Source organism: Zerene cesonia, unplaced genomic scaffold, assembly GCF_012273895.1.
Source record: "Zerene cesonia ecotype Mississippi unplaced genomic scaffold, Zerene_cesonia_1.1 Zces_u002, whole genome shotgun sequence".
In the NCBI taxonomy this organism is placed as follows: Eukaryota; Metazoa; Arthropoda; class Insecta; order Lepidoptera; family Pieridae; genus Zerene; species Zerene cesonia.
Window position 1 is genome coordinate 1,608,930 of NW_024045132.1, and position 22,817 is coordinate 1,631,746.

Here is a 22,817-nt window from a genome sequence, read left to right on the forward strand (position 1 = left end):
TCAAAAGTTATCCCAAGATTTTTAACTTCTGATCTATATGGAATGACAATTCCGTCCATTTGAACATATGGTAAATCGATAAAGATATATATCAGACAAGAAAGACAGCTTTATGAATCTCTGCGGAACAAAGCAGTAACAGTGATACGTTCAAATTCGTACTTTTTTCGATTCAAAAATCTAGTATAAAATCAGAAGGTTTGCTTCTTTAATGCAATTAATAAAGGAACAGTTTGATAGAACTTTAAATGACACCACGTTTATTCGGATTTGTTTCTTTTTTTTATTATATACTATCTTTTGCCCGCGTCTTTGCACGCGTTAATTCGGAGTAGTTTAATAGATGTTATTATACATATAAACCTTCTTAAATCACTCTATCTATTAAAAAAAAACCATCAAAATCTTTACGTAGTTTTAAAGATTTAAGCATACAAAGGGGCATAGGGACGGAGAAAGCGACTTTGTTTTATACTATGTAGTGATGAATTACATCTTTAACAGGTGAACCTAGATCTAGATATTTAGGTCTATGATAAAAAATAGTGTTTTTTTTAATCTACACAACTCCCTTACTTTGAAACAAATGACTATTGTTTTTTTTATGATGAAAATTATACGTACTCCATTCCAGAGGTCCATTTTCTTTGTTATTGAACTTCATCCCAATTAATGAAAACCTACAAAGCTATTATTGCCATCGCAATTAATATGAAAATAAACTGTAATTACGTTTCATTTCGATGTATGAAAGTTGGTAATTATTACATTTTAATGATGATTTCCCAAAATGTAAAAACACAAAAAAGTACCTTATGTTATTACAACTTAGACTTGGTTTTGCATTTTTATATTCTACAGTTACCACATTTTTTATTAATACATCATATTGTAAGTATATCGTCGAATTAACATTTATGGAAAAATTAATTGCTTTGTGCATAACTGGCTACGTAGTAAGAAAAATATAAAGTTTTAACAAGAGTCAACCAGGTTATTTAAGAGATTGATAGAATTTCTGAGAAATGTATCATGTTTCCCTATAAAAGATAAAGATTGTTATATGTACATGTTTAATGAATAACGTAATTATTAGTTTTCTTGAAATTAAAAGACTCTATGATATATTAAATTCATTAATATCATAAAATATCACAATATTTACATATTTTTATTAATTAAAAACAATAAAGGTGCACTCACGTTTATACGTTGGACTCGTAACTTGAGAGAGGCTTGGCGACTTCACAGGTGGTTTTGACGAAACGACATCGTTGGACTGCGTTTCTGTTGAATAAAATATAATTTGAATATAATCGCATTATATAAAAATACTTGATATAATTACACTACCTGCTCGCCCCGGCTTCGCCCGCATTACCTATTTAAACTATGTTACTCAGTGAAGTTGTAAATTTCTAATGGTGAAATAATTTTTTAAATCGATCCACTGGTTTTTATGAAAACGTTACGAACATACAAGAACATTAAAGTTTCCCCTTTGTAAAATTACTGAAGTTATACCAAAAATAAAATCATTATGTAGTATACAAGAAATCACTATACTACGAGCATAGTGATTTCTTGAGATTTCTTGTGGTGAGGCACGGAAGAGACGGGTACATTTCGCATCTCACGCTAATTGATTTTTATGAATAGTTTAGTTCGTATAATAACTATGCATTGATTTTTATTTTCCCCACAAAGGAATAAGCGCTTGAAATGTAGATTGGAACGGCATAAATAAAAGTCCTACTAGTTAAGGTTGGCTTCACATGCAATTCTATAGAAACATAAGTGTCGGTCAATTGTATGTAATAATCATATGCTTAACTTACATATAAGATAGAAAGAAAGGTTTAGATAAATTGATATAAACTGTATATTTAAGATAGATACAAGTGTTATGAAAACAGCTAACAAACAAGCGCTTGAATCACAGTCGATGCGATCAAAGAGACCGTATTATTTCAAAGCCTATTTACATAAACACAAAAATGTTTGCCAAATGTTTATACCGAAAATAACAAGTAATATCATACAAAACTTATAGCACAAAAATATCCAATAATAAGAATGAAAATAAAGAGATGTTCCCAAACGATAAATTATTCCAACTCATGATGCCCGCGCTTGTTGTGCATTTCTTTATTTGACGTCCTCTTTTCTTGACAAATAGCAATATAAATGATAAATATACAGAAAAGAGAAACTTCAGTTATAAATATTAGGTGTTATGTTAATTATTGTATCGTTTTTTCCTGTCTAATACTAGAATGTTATCGGTCTATGTGTAGATTGACGTTAATGTAATAAGTTTTTTTATGTTGATTACATTATAACAGAAGGCTTTAAATAGAACCATTCGAGCCCTTATTCACGTAGTTAGTTTAAAAGCACTAAGCCGTAATAGCTTCTTCGATCGCACATATACTTAGAAATAACTAATATTAAGATAATTTGGAATGTTTAATGAACAAGACGAATATAGTTCAGTATAAGATTATCATTCGTTTAATAGAAATAACCATCTAAATGCTAATGGGAATTATTTATTGATTTTTATTTTAAAATCTTAGTCAGCACTGGATTATTTCTGATTATTCTAACCTTCCACTAATCGTGAATACTTCTATAAATGATTGTTATTGTAATTGCACTAAGTGCTTCCTGCCAGAGTGTTATACTTCAACTATTTTAGAATTCTGCGTAGGCAACAGGAACATACTCGTGATTTTAATCCAAACTTTAAAAAATGTGTCATTACGTAAAATGTGTTTAAAGACCAAATAATGTAAGGTCTGAAATTTTGTAATTTCATCGCTAATCGACTTAAAGCCTTACTGGCCCTCGGTACAGAACAATGTAACCCTAGTTACTAATTGATTCCTACTATGTTACTATTAACATTAATAAATTTGGAGGTAGAAATAAATAGTTACGTAGTCTAAACTCACTCCGTGACTAAACATCAAGCTATCGTTTTACAACAAATCTCAATAGTACTCATTGTATTATGTACTGACCACAACGCTGGTTTTGATTAGTGCCATTATTACAGTAAGTTTCTTATAATATAAACTAAGTAAATGGCCTAGTTAAATGTTAATAATCCAACATAATAAGCTAGTCATATATATAGTAGTATGTATATTGTATAATAATAATAATATAATAATATAATAGATTGTACTAGTTGCGCCCCGCGGCTTCACCCGCGTAAGTCCGTATCCCGTAGAAGTATCGTGATAAAAAGTTGCCTACATGTTATTCCAGCTATCCAGCTACCTTCGTACCAAATTTCATTGCAATCGGTTCAGTAGCCTTTGCATGAAAGAGCAACAAACACACACACGTCCTTACAAACTTTCGCATTTATAATATTAAGTAGGATTAGCCCAGGCTACGCCCGTGATACATAAGAATATATTATATAGCTTATAGCACTCAGAGATCACGGACATATCCAATTATGAAATAATTTTTGGAAATCGGTCCAGTACTACCTGAGATTATCGCGCTTTAACACAACCTAATGCTTTAGCGTTTTATTATGAATGTTCATCTGTAACCAGTTTTTATTATTATACAGAGTCGAACTGTTCTTTTTTCCCTTTTATTTTAAGGGTTGCTTGGTAGAGATCGCTACCTAGCGATAAGGCCGCCTTTTGCTTATCTAATGTTGTTCAGTTTTTCTTCCTTTTGTTTTTATAAGCAATAAAGAATTTCATTTCATTTCAACTATTCCTAAACCCTTCTCTACACTATCTACAAATTTATTGATATAATATCAATATTATTCCTTAATTTTGCTAAGTACTTGACTACAGAATTTACTATTACTCAGTTGTTACTATACTTAGTTATCCATAGCTATTATAATACGGACTAGATATCTATAAAGCCCGTATCTTGAGAAATGATATTAATATAATTGATAACACATCTCCACAATGATGGATGCTAATTGATTATCTTCAAAGCTCAATTAAATCCATCTTTAATGGAATAAAACATTTAAGAATTTCGCAATATAAGTAAATGTAAAACTGAGCGGCTTTAGACAAAGCAATGAATTTATTTTATTAGAAATTCCATTGGTGTAAGGAAATGAGTTTGTATCCTTTTCATTAGAGATGAAATCAAGCCTATACAAGCAGATAGTAGGAAACTGATAACAGGAATGATTCAGACATTCAAATGAATACCAATACAACATTTTAAGAGATGTTATATTATAAGATTCAAAGTACTTTTTGTGCTTTGTTTATATTATAATAATATGACCAAATTCATTTGGAAGGCTTACCATATCGTGCTGTTTGTATGGACTAATAATTGGATTTAAATTCACGTCACTGTTTGAATTATAATTCCAAAGTAACTGGGATTGTGTACTGGTGTTGGAGTCACAAAAATCGACGAGGCGGTTTCACAAACAGAGGGGCACTGTCACAGGGCGATCCTACACTACAATGCCACTTCCCGAATGTGGAGTACAATAAAATAGCCGCTTTGTACGTTGATTACGACATGCCACACTAAGCACCGGCCACCGGTTACAACAGACGGATTTGTCGATTATTTGATACCTAGTTGTCAAACGTGAACTTTTTAAAGAAGATTCATTCCGGACACACGAAGCAATGAAGCAATAAAAACTTTACATCTCAATCGAAATAGAAGCATGATAATTTCGTTTTATTTATGATATACAAACCAACTCTTCGCAAGTAAATTTCCGTACATTTAGTGACTTTATCAAACTATAATTGGCGAGTCCGAGGTGTGGTGTGTCAGGACAACACTCGCGGTGGAGAAAAATAAGTTTCATGCTCATCCATCACTTTATTTGCTATTCAAATAGTTCCATTAAGCAATCAGACCCAACACGAAAAGCTACTGTAATTTATCAAATATGATCATTTGTTATGTACCCATCAAAGACACAATGTATACCTACATAATTTTATGGTGCAATATAGAGGTATTTCACATAAAATATCAATTTTTGTTTCAGTACATCGTATCCTACTTAATATTGTAAATGCAAAAGTTTGTAAGGATGTGTGTGCGTTTGTTGCTCTTTCACGCAAAGACTACTGAACCGATTGCAATGAAATTTGGTACGTAGACAGCTTGACAACTGGAATAACATAAAGGCATCTTTTTATCCCGATATTCCTACGGGATACGGACTTAGCGGGTAAAACCGCGGGGCGCAGCTAGCCTCCATATAAAAATATGATTTGAAACAGGTTTTATCTAGTTTTCAAAATAAAAACCAGTTTAAACTTTTAATTTACTCAAATTTCATTAAAGTAAGTACGATGCAATTCAGATTTCGTTAAACAAATTTGAATTCCGAATTCCATTTTTCTTGCGATATGCAGAGCGTTTAACAGTTTTGTTTATTTTTCCTTCCACAAACGGAGATATATTTTTTAATAATTTAAAACTACCACTAGAAAAAGAGAACTTTGAATTGCTTAAATCATTGTAAAAATCATTTTTCCCAGTAGAAAGTTATATCATTCGAGGAACATGAACACATTTTAGAGCAATTTATAACACGTCACGGGTAAAGCCAGGGAGATGGGCTACTTACGTTATTTAAATAAATTGCGAATGCTAACATTCGCAGCTGATATTTGCGATTACCAATGTGAATATTCAGTTTTGAAGTTTTCATTATACAGCGTTCATTGACCATAATAGCAATTTTACCGATACCGATTTTTTTCGGAATTCAGAGCATACGATCACCTCTTAGATGCGATACCTCGAATATTCTGCAAATATCCCTTACAAAGATTCTATTCATTCTAATTTCAAACATTGAAATTACGTGGTCATTAATGTTGTAGTTCGGGTAAAATAAACATATTTATAGATTTTTATTTAATTATATTGCTTAAACGGTGAAGGAAAACATCGTGAGGAAACCGGCATGTCCAAGAATTAAAAGTTCGACGACATGTGACATCTGCCAACCCGCACTTGGCCAGCGTGGTGGATTATGGCCTGAACCCTCATAGGAGGCCTATGTCCCAACAGTGGGATCATATATGGGCTGATGATGATGATGATGATTTAATTACATGGTCAAATGCTATCCTCAATTATATTCGCAAAACATTCGCAAAATGTTTGGCGATCTATGAGAAATCAATGAGCATATACGATACGAATGCGAATATCCGTTACATAACTACAAAGTTGTTCTAATGTATTGTTTCTGTTTAAAATTCTGCTAATATAGCATCGAGTGCAACCTAAATTGCATAACGTCCATTTAATTCTCGTGGGAAGATGCGTCTGATATACACACAAATGTGAATAGGCGCAAATAAAGAGGTACCTATAGATATGTATGACTAGCGTTCCGCCCCGGCTTCGCCCGTGGTACATATATAGCCTATAGCATTCCTCAATATATGGGCAATCTAACACTGAAAGAATTTTTTAAATCAGACCAGTTCCTGAGTTTAGTGCGTTCAAACAAACAAACAAACTCTTCAGTTTTATAATATTAGTATAGATATACAAGAAAATATTGCTATAAGTTCTTTTAAGCTTTATATTTATTACTTCATTTTGTCAAAAAACCTCAAGAATGCTGGAACGCAAAGAATGAATATAAAAAAATCGCTCCAACCGAGTTATTTAACGATAGGAGATCGCAAACCGCCGCGGTCGGTGCATCGCAACATAGTAGCAAAGTATTGTCACTATTTTATAAGTTTTTCACAGTTATCAACCGACTTCAAAAAAGAAGAAGGTAATAAAAATTCGAACATATTTATATATTTGTTACCACATAACTTTTTATTGGGTGAATCGATTTTCATGACCATTTTTTTATTTGATTGCTTAGAATCGGTCTATTTCTAAGTATTTGAAGAAAAATATGATAAATTATTAAATATCTATTTATATATTTTAAATATCGTATTTGTTGACATGGAAAAAATTAATAACGACAAAAAGGAATCATAACCTGGTTCAATAATATTAAATAGGTACCTATATGAAAATTATTTTGATATAAAAGAAATACTACATATGTTTATTTTAATGGTGTAAATCATAATAACCCAAAATACAAAGACAGTTTTATTAAATCGATTTAATTTAATTTTCGAATATTCAATGAACGCAGCTAAAATTATGCATTTATTAAAAATAAATTTACTTATCGAGTTATACATAACAGGTAATTATTTGATTTAAATAGATAATTCAAAATTAACCGTTTCTAAATGCAATAGTATTCAATTGGCATCACTTATGCAACCTATTGGTAGAATGAGAGCAAATTCTATATGATCGCACTGAAGCGAAACGATTACACTCAAAAAGGCGGAACTCGGGCTGTCAAAATAATGCGTAGGCGCACCCCGCGGTATTTTATTGTAAAACCTTTTATCCCACATCCGGCCGCATCTTACAATACCACAAATATATGCAATAAAAACAAATTTGTACTCGACGCAGGATTTATCATGATAATATTTATTCATTAGCTGCGCCCCGCGGTTTCACCCGCGTAAGTCCGTATCCCGTAGGAATGCGAAAGTTTGTAAGGAAGTGTGTGTGTTTGTTGCTCTTTGACAAAAGCTACTGAACCGATTGCAATGAAATTTGGTACGTAGATAGCTGGGCAACTGGAATAACATATAAGCAACTTTTTATTCCGATATTCGTACGGGATACGGACTTACGCGGGTGAAACCGCGGGACGCAGCTAGTAGCTAACATATAGATAAAACTAAAATAACAATTAGTATACTCGTAGTTCTATGAAATTGCATTTTTATTAAGCTAATAAAACCTTTTGCTGACTATTTATTCAAAGAAACGGTTAATTAATCTGCAAACAATTCGTCGAAACCGTACCTTTACAGTTTTTCAGTATTTTATTGAACACTATGTTACACTGACTGTCGGATGAAAGGAATACTATAATTAAAATACTATAATCTTTGTACTAAGGTTGAAAATCAGGATTTCCTTAATATTACTTTTATGTACCTTTTTAAGGACTCGGTTGTTTCAATGAAGAAAGGTAATATAATAATATTGTTTTCTCGGAACGGAGAATTACCATTTTTACTAAATATATGAAGCAGAGTATGAGGTTGGATTATCAACAACGTGTATATAAACGTTTCCAAGTACAACAGCGTGCGTCCGTTGACCCAATACAAATAAATAGCCCGCATTTTATGTGGCTGCAGCATTTGTACAATATTTTTCTTGAATGTCGTATTGGCAATATTTTATTATTTCAGGAATGTGGTGCTTTAATGATAACATTTTTATAAATTATAGTGCTATTATGTGAATAGTTTTTTTTATATCATAGCGGGCAACTGAGCTGGTGGTTCCCCTAAATGGTTAGTGATCACCAGCGCACATAAACATTTGTTGAGATTTTCAAATGTCTGATTTGAAAGCCTTGGTGGTGGGTAAAGAAAGTGGGAAAGGTGAAAATAAAAGCATGCTCGACTCCCCTATTAAAAATCTTTGAATCATTTTTAAGTTTAAATCGTTAAAATTGCGTTACTTTCAAATATTCCAATGCCTTGATATGCTAGGAGCATGAAATTGCTTACTCAGCACGTATAGTTCAATATTACGATGTAGCGAGTGTTAACATTTATTAGACGATAACTGGACCATCAAGATCCCATATATCTTCTTAAACTATTTCGTTTATTCTGTTGTCTCAAAAAAGCTAAAAACGTTGAATGTTTGTTACATATTTTGAAAAAGGAATATTTGCTATAGAGAAACATTATGTTTTTATTTGCACAGAAGATAAATTATATGAAAAGCAAATATCCGTGTTATTTCCCTTATGAATTATTATATATAATTTATATATCCTACTCCGCTGTTCATAAATTATCCAAATATCACGAGTAAGCCGCTGTGAAATCGAGCAACAAATCCTTTTTCATATTTAGCCATTATATACTGATTTATATTAAATTACCAAATTCATAGTACACTCTCACCTGTATATTCCTGTCTTGCGGAGCACACCTTTCTATTTTTACTCCTTTTTATGCTACATGTTAACCGTTCAATTGCTTTGAGGATTTTTTTGCTCACTTTGTTTATCGTTCGTCGCTTCGGATCGATATACTTCGTTCGATAACGGCCGTCGATTGTTTTTTCGCATCCAGAATCCGTGCTATCATCAGTTTCGGTATTGGAATCTTCGGAAACCGGATGAAAAATGTATGGGCTTTTCGTAAAACACGGGGAATTCATCTCACAATGCCAAGAATGTTAACAGGAATTTACTGTCCACTTTATTAAAACGGGTGTTCACAATGTCGTCTTGAATATTGACTGATGTTCGCGGTGGTACTGATCAATATTTTTAGTTTGTATGGCCATAACGTCTCCAGACCGTGACACCGCTCCTTCAAACAAACCCAAGACCTTGGCCTGTCTTGCCATCATACGTTATAATTATCCGTTACTATTTGCACATACTATTCGTATTGTATGGATATAAGGCTACATTGGTATGTAATCATCTATTTAAGAAGGACAAAGTATGTTTAGCTATTTCGCTATTCCAGCTATAGATTATTTTAAATGCCCTAACGCTTTATACCATTATTTTTGAAACTATGCATTAACCTAAATTCTTATCTTTATATCTCTAATAGCTGCGCCCTGCGGTTTCACCCGCGTTAGTCCGTATCTCGTAGGAATATCGCCTATATGTTATTCCAGTTGTCCAATTGTCTACGTACCAAATTTCATTGCAATCAGTTTTTGCGTGAAAGCAAAACACACACACACAACCTTACAAACTTTCGCGTTTATAATATTAGTGGGATTATTCTGCTATACTTATACTTATACGTTTTTTAAGTATTTCCGATCCACGAAACGGATTTTGTCGAAAATAAATTTTCATCTAGGTAAGTTTCATAGGGTTTATAAAGTTTGCACTTCTAGAATCAGAATCTTTCTTGGATATTTATAAAATACACAATCCGTATAGATATATAATTTGTTTCACATTTTTATACAAAATACAAAGATACACTGATTTAAAAATTATTAGATCTTAAAATATAGTAAAAGATAAGTACATATATCTATTACTATATATTATTTGAAATGCTTGAGTATGAACAAGTGAATATTGTACATTTCGGATGATTAAGAATACATTATTTACGTATCTATTCTATTTACCTACATTGCACTCTGAAGCCGTGCCAAATTCTGGAGATAAGAATATAGGTAATTGGAGTAATGTTCTGGAATTTTATTACCCACGCGATTTTAGTTTTTCTCTTCGCAAATGCGCAGGGGATTTCGGTTACTCGGAACATTTCCAAATGTATCTCTTACAAAAATCTCACTAAAACCGTTGCAACGTCTATATTCCCGCTGGGTTACTTGGAACGGGGATGCATCAGAAGTCTAAGCTTTAAGTTTAGTTTTATTCGCTGCGGTATATTAACTTTTAACATGTATCTTTCTATTTTTTACTAAAAGTATCTATATACTTTTTCTTGACTTCTTTCTTATTACTGTTTATAGGATTCTGCGAGAAACTGTTCAGATGTACGTTTAAAGAACGGCTGAACGGCTTTTAATAATTTCTTTTGTTCGTTGGATTTGTCTCGGTTTGGATTAGGATAATGAATGTTGAAACATCGAAAAGCCAGAAATAAAAATATACTACAAGAACGGAACAGATTTATAATAAAACTAGCTGCGCCCCGCGGTTTCACCCGCGTAAGTCCGTATCCCGTAGGAATATCGGGATAAAAAATAGATGTTAGCCGATTCTCAGACCTACCCAATATGCTTACCAAATTTCAGAGGAATCGGTCAAGCCGTTTCGGAGGAGTATGGCAACGAAAACTGTGACACGAGAATTTTATATATAAGAAGAAATACTCTTGTATACAAATAAAAAATAAAACATTTTTGTGACACATATTGGTGTACTTACCTATCTACCTAATAAAATTATTATAAAAAGTGAAGTCCCGTGTTGCCTAGTGGGGTATGGGTCAGATGATGAACATCTGTTTCACTGATCGATTTTCTTTACGGACAAGTAGGTGATCAGCCTTCTGTGTCCTGCCAGACCGAGACATTTTTTTTTGTGCGTCCCCACCGGGAATTGAACCCAGGACCCCTCGGTTCTACGCTCACGCGTTAACCACTGTACCAATGAGACGGTCGAAAAAAAAAATAATATAATAATTTTTCTAATTTATCTTTATGTGTATAAGCTATTGCAAAATAACATACTAACAATTAAACAAGTGAGAGGTACAATAATCAAACTTTCTCACTAATCATAATCAATTACACACTTTCAAAACAAATTGCTGATACTTAGAAAGGCGGCAATATTGTGGGAGTCGAGCATGCTTCAGCACGAATTGGGCCAGCTCGCACCGGGGAGGTACCACACCCCCACAGAAAACCGGGGTGAAATAATATCTTGCCCTTGGGGGAGCCGGAGGCCTTTTTCCTTCTCCTAGCCCTTCCCAGTCCATTCCTTCTTTCCAGTCATCAATCCTTTCCTTATCCCTTATCCCTTAAAAGCGGGCAACGCATTCTCAGAGGTCTGAGCCTCTGCGAGTGTTCATGGGCGGTGGTGATGACTTACCATTAGGCGAACCACCAGCTCAGTTGCCCGCTATGACATAAAAAAAAGGCGTGTTTAATTTAGACATTTGAGAAAATAATTCCCTCTTAACATCTTGAAAGGACTTTTAACCGCAAGCCACTTAATTATTAATGTATTTTATTCAATAAACCTTTATCACTTAAACCCCTGTTTGTGCTTAAAGTTATGTGAATATCCATTATCCTTTTTGAACCGCAAAACGAAAATAAAAGGGACCGACTGTTGTCCTGAAGTATAACTTTACGGAAAAGCGTAATAAAATAATAACAATATTTTAATCAAAGCAATAGTTTTTGGAATACGTTCCGGAGCTGTTTCGTAGAAATGTTTTGATGAATTACAACGGATTCAATTTATGCTTAATATCAAATGGTAGGTACCTATCTAACCATAAATATGTAACCTTGTGCAAAAGCTTCCCTCGTATTTTATAGGAATTTTTAGTTCAAAATAGTTACCGGAATGTTCTTCTAGCTATAAGAGCATCCTACAAAATTATAGGGCAGCGTAGAGAATTAGAAAGCAATACGGAAAATAATATCGCTTTCAAAATAAAATGTTACTCTAATGTTATTACGGAAAATATTATTGAATATGTCATTGTTAAAGCAATACAATGCTGAAAGATGGAGCCACAAGTTACGTCTAATCTTGCTTTAATTAAAATGGAAGAAGAGAACAACAAAACGAATGGATTCAATTGGTTTTCTAAGGGCACAATAAACTACACATTAGCGAAGACCAACGTATTATTTTAATTAAGTGTATCTCCTCCTTTATATTTTAAGCCAATAATTTATAGACGCGACGTGTTGTTCTATTGGGATTAAGTTTAGATTAAGACGGTTAATTAAATATAAAATAATTTGCAGCCATTTTATAACAGGTACTCTATTTACCATAAATAATATAGGTTCTTTCAAGACAAAACTGTACAGATGGCTTATTGATAAAAACTTTTACACTGTGTCTGATTTTTAAATTCATTATAATTAAGAAAAAGAATTGTATAACGTGGAGCTGTGCGTCCAATATTTGAATGCCAATTTATGGCTAATGTGTGAAACTTCAAACGATTACTCATACCTAATTTAAGTATCTCTTAATACCTTCCACTTTTTACACTCTTATTAAAAACTATTCCAAGATATATAAAGTACAATAATTTACAACACAATAACATATGAATATGGAAGTTTCGTTCAGTACGGACTATATGATGACCATAAAACTGCTAACGGAAAAGTTTTTGGTAATTTATAAACCAATTAAAAGTTTTTACAATTACTATCCAACTATATTTCGACATAAAATTTAAGACATGAACATTATTCACGAGCATTTGCTATGATAATTTTATTTTACGACATAATTTGCAGAACTCTGTCTTACTGAAGATTTTAAGAAAATTTCCTCAAGATTATTTACAAGTATTTCTGTTTTTAAAAGGTAAAATGGTGAAATGTAAGCTAAAATCCTTAAACCAAAATAAATTTTTCAACAAAACGATTTACAACAAAGAGATTTTATTATGCATTTAAGCGTTTTGTATATTATACAAAATAACAACTTACCATTGGTATAGCTATTAGTTACAAAAATAACTTCAAAAAAGTAATTACAGTTTCTCAGTGTAATTGCAAATATACATATAACAAATTCTTCTCATTTTATTTCCTTCTGCTAAGAGATACAGTTCTGAAATAAATACCTTAACATTTTCATCAAATGGCATGGTAGGCACGCCTTACAAACAGATATTTTATAGAAAATACACATTTATTTACTACTAGCTGCGCCCCGCGGTTTCATCCGCCTAAGTCCGTATCCCGGAATATCGGGATAAAAAGTTGCCTATATGTTATTCCAGTTGTCGAGCTACCTACGTACCAAATTTCATTGCATTCGGTTCAGCACTTTTTACGTGAAAGAGCAACAAACACACACACATCCTTACAAACTTTCGCATTTATAATATTAGTATGATATGATGATGCTATGCGTGCCGCCTTTCATTCCTTAAATGAGCCATCGTTTTACTTCTAATTTGATAGATAAGACCAGCTAGCGTCTAGAAACAGTAATTTGCAGTCTCATGCATTTTCATACGACATTACGGGAGGTTTAACTTTTACAAAACAAGTTCGTAATCAGAGTTTCGCTGAGCCCTCTCGAGTCTGAAACGTTCGCGCTGGTGACTTAGTTGCTTTTAAGTAAGTACAGAATTAAAGTAAACCAGGAAAGCGCGGAGCATTTTTAAATTAGATTTCGTTAGTCCCGGTTAAACAGCTTAGACTAATATTAACCGTAGTTTGAGGTATTTAATTAGACTTATCATTGTATTTTTAGTCCAGATTTAATAGCATTTCTGTCTTATATAAAATTTGCTCGGTGTAAACCATAAGGCGTTTCGAATTCATTTGTTTTTTTTTCCTCAACCACAATCATTATACTTAATTTATATCTATCTACATCTACACTAATATTGTAAAAAGGAAAATTTTATATGTTTGTAACGTTATCATCACACAAAAACTGCTAGACCGACTCAAAAAATAAACTATACTTTGCTGAGTGAGAGGCTATATTTGTACCACAAGCGAAGCCGGGACGGACCGCTCGTAACTGAATATAACCAAAACTATTGATTTTATTATGCAAACCGGCGGTTATTAAAATGAATTTTGCGTGAAGTTGTGTAAACTACAGCAACTAATTGTACTCATGAAAATATCATATTTAATCATATAACATTTTGGAAATTTCATATTTCATATAGATACATTAACTGCGCCGAGCTTAATGCCCCGAAGGGGTAAAATGAACACCACATTATGTAGTTCAATTAGTAGGTAATGTGACTTACAGCATTAATTATTGCTGCTCTTAAAAATTACACGTCGCGTATAAAAAGGATAAATATGCTTTATTACAGAGTCGACAAACGTGGAATACTTAGTACACATTTTGTTTAGCAATTCTGCATTTGTTTAGGAGCTTTACAAGAGACAATTAAATAAAATTACACTTTGCTCTTGATTTCAAATGACGCGCTTAGTATGACTTTGTACTTTACGTAATTATAAATGACAAAATTTAAATAATTAGGTAATTTAACTTAATTTTATTCATCAACGTTCTGTATCGTATCTTCTCTTTCAATAAATACTTTAATATTCAGCTTATTAATTGATTGAAATATTTCCTAAACTCGAGAGTTCTTGCTATTTTAGAGGCTTTCGTAACCCCGGATAGTGTCTCGGATTACTTATTCGTTTAGAATTTACATATAACGTCTTTTTAATTTTTAGTTTTATAGCACTGAAATGCTTTATAAATGAGAAATTTTGAAAGAATAGAAAAAATTTGATCACGATGCAGGATTCGAACCTGCGTTTCTTGCCTAACCGTAGCAACGCCTAGCCTCTCGGCCACCTGTGATCCTGCCACAGTAATCGAATTTCTTCTACTCTTTCGGTTTCATGTGCCTAAGGGGCACCCCACGCCATCTATTGAGATGATTAAGAACCATCGCAAACAATACGAAACATTATTTCAATGATTACAATATTGTATCGATGGAACGCGGCCTTTGTTAAATTTAATTTTTAGTTTTATAGCATTGAAATGCTTTATAAATGAGAAATTTTGAAAGAATAGAAAAAATTTGATCACGAGGCAGGATTCGAACCTGCGTTTCTTGCCTAACCGTAGCAACGCCTAGCCTCTCGGCCACCCGTGATCCTGCCACAGTAATCGAATTTCTTCTCCTCTTTCGGTTTCATGTGCCTAAGGGGCACCCCACGCCATTTATTGAGATGATTAAGAACCATTAAGAACCATCAAAATTTCTCATATAACGTCTTTTCAACAAAATAATTAATGCGACTTACCTTGTAACGATATACTGTCAAAAGTATCTGCACCTGGCTTATAAATCACTGAGGAACTTAAATGCTGCCGGTCTCCTTCTGTCTTCTTGACACCGTTTCTAGATTCGATAATTGGAGTTATTATATGCTCTTTGGGCGTATCCTTTGTTCCGTTTGTGTCTGGACTTAATTTTAAATCAGTTTTAATATCAGACATATCAGAAATCTCATCACTGGAACCATTCAATACCACCTTTTTTATCGTCTTCACTTCTTCGATTTCACTTATTTTGTGTTCTGTTATCGAATGTTTCATCACCTCTTCTCTTGAACTGAAATCCGCTTCGTTTGTAGAATTTGCATTGTATTGTTCATTAGATTTATGATATCTATCAAAACAGTCACTATTTTGGGAGGTATCAAAAGGATTACGAAGATATGAGTTGTCATGAGATTTATTTTGTTGAGTTCCATTCGTGTCATAAGTCTTAGAGGAATTTAATTCCACTGTATTCGGAGCACCATTAACAGGTAAATTGTAAGTTGGATTATGTAAATTTGATTCAGGATTATAATTAGAAAAAGGGGATTTACTATCACAAGTTTCAAATGTATCTTTGGATCTAGTAATTGAATTATTTCTATCTAATAATGAAAACGAGGATCGACCATTTGGTATTGGTAATCTGGAAGCACTTGAGTAATTCGACGGTAAAGTTGTATAAAATGGATTTGTTGGGTGAATTTTTGGAGGTTCGTCAACAGTTAATGGAGGGGCTGTGTTTATTGAAGTAGGAGGTGAACTGAGAGATCTCATTGGTGGAGCTGTAGATTTGTTGTGAGACGCAGGTCGTATTGTCGCATACACTGGTGCTTGTAATATTGCTTTCCCGCTGTTAATGTCAGTCAGCAGATGCGATGGTCCTGAAAATAAATAAAAAATAAGTAGACGTTCATAAAGTTGCTAGTTATACCTGTAACAATATTTTTACATTATTTTTTTTTTAAATTTTAAAAATCTATAAATACCTTAATCAAAATTTTGTTTCTCATTTTCAATTTACACAAATAAAATAATGTGTAATGTGTGTGTGTCTTGTATTTGTATTATGGAAGAGAAATTTATGATTTTTCATTCCGCAATGCATAAACAAATAGAATGGAAAATAAATAAACAAATTTATGATCTTAAGTATTATCTGACTGGTATTGAAAGATAAACGGATGTACGCTTTCTACGAGATTAAATATGTACAACCATTGAAATACCTGTCGATGCTGCATTCAAACACGAAGTAGGACGAATATTTATTTCCATTTATCGTAGAAAAGTATAAAGAAGTTTATTCTTTGAAAGAATCTTATTTTTATTAAAATCGTGCAAATATAGTTTTTAAATAAGCCATTGTCCATATATCAACATTTGAAATGTAATCATTTATTGAAAAGAGAAATAAACATATTTCCAAATGTTATAAAAGACGATATCCCGATTTACTTAAAAAGTGACAAATAAATATTGAATTTGATAAAGATACTACGATTTATAATATGTGAATGAAATTTACACGTGCAATAAATAATTAATTGTTTTTATTTTTTATTAAATGACAATATTAAATTATTGATTTCTTATCTACAACATAAAATAAAATATAGTACCTACTAGCTTTAAAGAAAATAATCCAGTTGTAATTAAAGTTATAGTAAAATAAGTCAGTTGAATTTAAAGTTATAGAAAAGTATTGCAAATTGATCGTCTTCGAAGAAAGCATGAGACAGTAGGATTAATATTGAATGAAACTCATGGGAATATTATTTCATAGTAAATGAGGTAATTAAAAAAATATACGAAGATACAGATATTACATAACTTTGATTTTATATCCAATCTACAAGAAGATGACAATTGAAGCAATTGTTACTAGAATCATATATATATTATTATAATATATTCAATAATTTACGCACAATTAATCATACCTATACGAATCAAGTATCTCATAGGACTACGAAGGTAAAAAATCAAATTAGTTAATTAGGGAAACAAAATCAAGTTCAACTTACTTTTCAACTCGGTAGCCTTGCCAATAGATCTTCTTCGAGGTGACATCTCTTTGTCTCTGGTGACAAGAAAACTTAGATTAAAACTTCGGAACTGAACAGCTTGGGGAGAGAACTTTTCTCCATATACATAGCTATATCGCATCGGCCCTAAATAATGTTATACTCATTTTCATACCGCTACACGACGTATTGTTTTGAACCCGCTTATATTAGATTTACCTGTATGCTTCAAGTATGCTTGTATGTTTGTATGTAACCGACTTCTTTAGACTCGACTTGAACTTTAAACGAACAGATTTAATTTTAATAATTTCAATGATTCAATTTATTAATTATTTCGAATATAGTATAGGTGAGGACATAATATTCTATCATTAAAACGTGCTTTTAAGTTTTTTATGTTATTCTTTCTTGACTTATGTATTAAATATATAAATTAAAATACCTACTCGCTTGCTTAAATTTTTCAAACAATGTTCTATTCATTCATACAGACCCGATTTTTATAGAAAGAAAAAAAATATTAGCGAAGAGGTTCCTACTCTTAGTTTTCTTTTAAAAAAGTAATAAATTTTAAAAATACCGAGTAAAAAGGTACTGGGAGTTCATATGTATTACTCTAATACAATAAATGCTATTTAAAATATAATGGGGAATACTCTCGGAATTCGATGAAATAAATTTACTTGCACCAACATTTCACGCAGTCATGTGCATTCTACACCTTAGGTGTACATTTTACTATTTCACAGGATTCACAACCCTTTAAATCCTGTAATATCTTAATGGTTTAGATAAGGTTAGGGTAAATATAGACACTCAATCTATACTAATGTAATGCACATATATAAATAATATACTACTAGACGCTCGTCCCGGCTCCGCTCGGATATCAAGATTCGTGTTTTATCCCAAGGGAGTATTTAATCTGGATAAGAAGTATCATCAAAGTTATCCGATACCCCGTATGCATAAATTTTATCAAAATCCGTTCAGTAGTTTCAGCGTGATTGAGGGACAAACATCCAAACAAACATTTATAACATTAGTGTGATGAAATTAAAGAATTTGTATTACTTACAATAAAAATGTTGCAAGATTCGTTTTTTCATATACTTATTTTATCTCGTTTCAACAACTCTGATGTACATATCACAAATAAATACAAGGTGGTAAAATATAATTTGTAATTGTTTCAAGTGATGGTTATTTGCTTTTTTTTTTATTTAACATTTAAGTATTTGTCGCAAATAAAATATGATAAGAGATTACGCAAAACAACATATACAGGTTTAATAAATATTCTCTTATTTATTACAATTAATGAATTGGTATGTGCATAATGAGGCACATAACTACTTAAATTATAATATTTATTCAAAACACAATATATAATGACAATTATTTCGTTTCGCAGAGCATTCGAGAATCGAGATGTAAATCCTCCAAGATGCTTCAACAAGCCAAGCAGAATACAGACGATGGAAGCTTTAAATGTACTCAGCGTAATACTTGTTTCGTGTTACTTTAATAGACGCATTTATGAATAATATTTTCATTGTTCTTTATTATTATGATATAATTTAAATAAGAAAACATTATTTTAGAGGCATTAATAGGAAGCTTTTCTCTCATAGCATACTAATATAAGTTTTATTTTTGGGAATACCATTCATGTTTCACCAAATTTTAGTATTCTACACAATAATATATCAAACCAATTTCCCGATGGGATTAAAGCCAGGATTGTAAGTACATTTACTTGTAAAGTATAATGACAGACGCTATTTCAGCATGGAGACGCGGAGAAACGGATATTAAGATACTATTTATTTTGAAAATTAAAGTGTTGTGTTCTGAACATCACTACATAGTATAAAACAAAGTCGCTTTCTCTGTCCCTATGCCCCTATGTATGCTTAAATCTTTATAACTACGCAACGGATTTTGATGAGTTTTTTTAAATAGATAGAATGATTCAAGAGGAAGGTTTATAAGTACAACAATAACATCTTTTATTATACTCCGATTTAACGAGTGCGAAGCCGCGGGAAAAAGCTAGTACATTATAATCTAAAGTGTCTTAAACATTCCCTTGCATCTCATTAACAAATAATAAAGTTACCGATTTGTGAATTTCATAAATGTAATGTTTACCACTGAGACTAAAGACAGAATATTATCTATTTGTAGGTAAATGTTTCTTAATTAAAAATTACTAGTTTCCAAAGATAGCTTTCTTATGTTATATTATTTACTTACTCGTTCAATCCCAATCTTAGATTAGGCCCAGCTGATCGAAGCATTGCATGCGCCTCAGAGTTTGTCATATTCTTGGTCGACTGCCCATTAATTGAGGTTATGACGTCTCCCTCCCGAATACCGCCTAAGGATGCTTTACGGCCGGGATTTACCTGAAAATTGTATTAATTTGAATCAGTAATACATTAAGCTTGATTTGCGTTGTAATATATTTCTATTGAGTTGCAAATGGAATGACAAATCAATTGTTTGCTTTGCCAATTTATTAATGTATGTGTTTCGTTTTTACACAATTAAGTGAAAACATTTGATAACACATTTTTCATACGGTGGCTATATCGACGTATCTCAGAAAGTGATATGTATACATAATGGTCCATTCAATACATTTTTCATCCTTCTATGATAGTGAGTGAAAGTGTCTTAATTGATTACCGAAGCCTATTAGCCTAGTACCTTTTTTACGAATGAAATGTGAAATTTTAGATCATTTCTTATTGATAATATTTATAGTAGACTTGCCAAAAATTACGAAAAATACACAAAGATTTTATGGAAAGGAGCTGTCGAAAACATCCATAAAAACCATGAAGAAGTATCGATAATTAGGAAATAAATCCCTTTAATACTTCACTAAGCCCTTTAAAAACAATAATACCAAAAGAATCAAAATTTTTGCTGTGAAAAATAGAACGAAGGCGGTTGGTAGTTGGGATTTTATAAATATTTTGAATAGGAAGGACATATTCATAGTAGAAGCATGAGAGCCAACTAAGACACCTACTTTATACTTAGGTAAACTAGCGTATTACAGTCCAAATTACACAATAATTATAATAAAGGATGTTCAGTAAACAAAAAAACAAATAACATCATATTAATTAACAGTTGATGGAAATGTCACATGTGTATTATTCACATCACTGCTATCTATTCAGCTAAGCATACACAGGCACGAATTATGTCAGCTCCTAACCGAAGATAAACCATAAAGGAGGATTGGCGCTATATTGGTATTTAGATCCTGTTTACCGTTCATGTCACGTAATTTTTTGCCTCCGCTCGCGAAAAAGCCGTTTTATCAATAAAATATTGATTGTCTGCTTGTTTTACGGTATTGTTGAAGTCGTTTACAGTTATATTTAAAAGCACGAATCGTTAGTGTAGACATAAAATATTCAATAAATTCTGTACATATACCTATACATATACCAAAATAATAGTGAGATGGCAACCGTGACTGAGTGGTGAGACCTCGGACTTCAAAATGATACGTCAGGGCTTCGAGATCAGGCGAGCGTGCAGGAAATAAATTTATTTTATGATTTTTCAATTTATCTGTACATGTTGATAAGGTAACCATTATTCGAAATGGTGAAGGAAAACATAGTTACGAAACCGACATGTCCGAGACATAAAAGTTCGACGACATGTGACATCTGCCAACCCGCATTTGGCCAGCGTGGTGGATTATGGCCTAAATTATCATAGGAGGCCTGTGTCCCAGCAATGGGAACATATGTGGGCTGATGTTGACGAATGAATAAAGGGTTTCCTTGCTTAAATGCAATTTCATGTTGATCCGTTTTAAAAACTATTGCAATTGCCAAATCTTCATGGAGTCTCTTTATAATCTTACTTGCTGCGCCTGAGATGTGATGTTGTATGCTGGCAAATTAAGCCGCAGGGCATGCTAGTCATTATATATGCTAAAGATATAATTAACCACATCATTCGATTAGATTATGTTCCAGCATATCCAACGCAATGCATAACTAACCGAGTCAACTATCAAGTACGCTTTATGACCGTAGCCAATGCAAATAATGTTATTATTTATCTTTGGTGCTGTAAAAATATAAATGTCATGACAACTTTACGTAATTACAACGGAATCTACAAGTTACGACGTGTATCGGTATTTTTAACGCACATTTTCTAAATAAATATAGGGTTTCCTATTCTGTACGAAAATATTTTGAAACAACACATAACGGTTATCCTCAGGAAGTGTCACTAAAATGGAAGATATTCAATTTTTTTACAAGGTAAAGTCTATGTGAAAGGATCTCAAAACAATTTTCACTATCGTTAAACGTCATTGAGATACTATGACATTTTGAACTTTAGGGCTTTATTAAACCATTTTTATTCATGTCTAGATACGTTATCAACAATAGCTATGAATCAGAAAAATGTTATTGTATTGATGATAAAAAAATTAACAATATGGGTAGAAAAGTTAGCAACGTTATTTAGCAACGTTATTTATAGTAAATACTACATAATTGCGGTTCGTTCGTTCAAATTTGAACCAACTACCACCCACCACAATATGATTTCCTAATCCGTATCAATCTAAATTTGACCACAAATCACAATACATAGCGCATTGTATCGAAGTTGCGATATTATGAATAAGTTAAAAAATAAGTATCTCTAATTGCAATCATAATTCATAATATATTCATCAGTGTTGTTATTATAGATAATTAATTATGTTTAACGAATTAAAAAAACTGCCTTCAACTTGACTGAACTAGACAAAATTTAAATACCTATTATCTAGAAAAGTATTATGTTGTCTGTGCTAATATTTCTAGCATTAATTAACATATGGAAGATCCACGGAATGTTGCTTGCGAACCACATAACAGTTCTTTGGCATCATTGTTATGTACAAATTACATATGTAGAATTAATAAATGTAAAATTGACATTATTTTTAAAGAGCAACTACAGAGCATCCTCTCTGTAGGAACTGCTTTCCGAACCGGTAAATGTTAAAATGTGTTATGACGTTTCAAAAGTATCTAATTGAATAAATAAATGTTTAATTTAGAGTTCAAATGGGACCATATAGGGGGCACCCGCTTTCAAATAAGAAAGGAATCAGAAAAAATATATCACCCAGTAAAATTATATGAGGT

The 22,817-nt window shown here is 32.2% G+C and overlaps 1 protein-coding gene across 1 annotated transcript in view; it reads right to left on the minus strand.

The window, feature by feature from the left end:
• Positions 1-975: 975 nt before the first annotated feature.
• The window catches only part of LOC119838285, a 31,408-nt gene continuing 9,566 nt past the window's right edge, over positions 976-22,817 (minus strand). The window contains exons 2-6 of the mRNA XM_038364153.1: positions 19,888-20,039; positions 17,626-17,681; positions 15,580-16,482; positions 1,204-1,287; positions 976-1,040 (exon numbers count right to left, since the gene is read on the minus strand). Coding sequence (XP_038220081.1) covers positions 976-1,040; positions 1,204-1,287; positions 15,580-16,482; positions 17,626-17,681; positions 19,888-20,039 — 1,260 coding nt within the window. The remainder of the gene's footprint in view (positions 1,041-1,203; positions 1,288-15,579; positions 16,483-17,625; positions 17,682-19,887; positions 20,040-22,817) is intronic.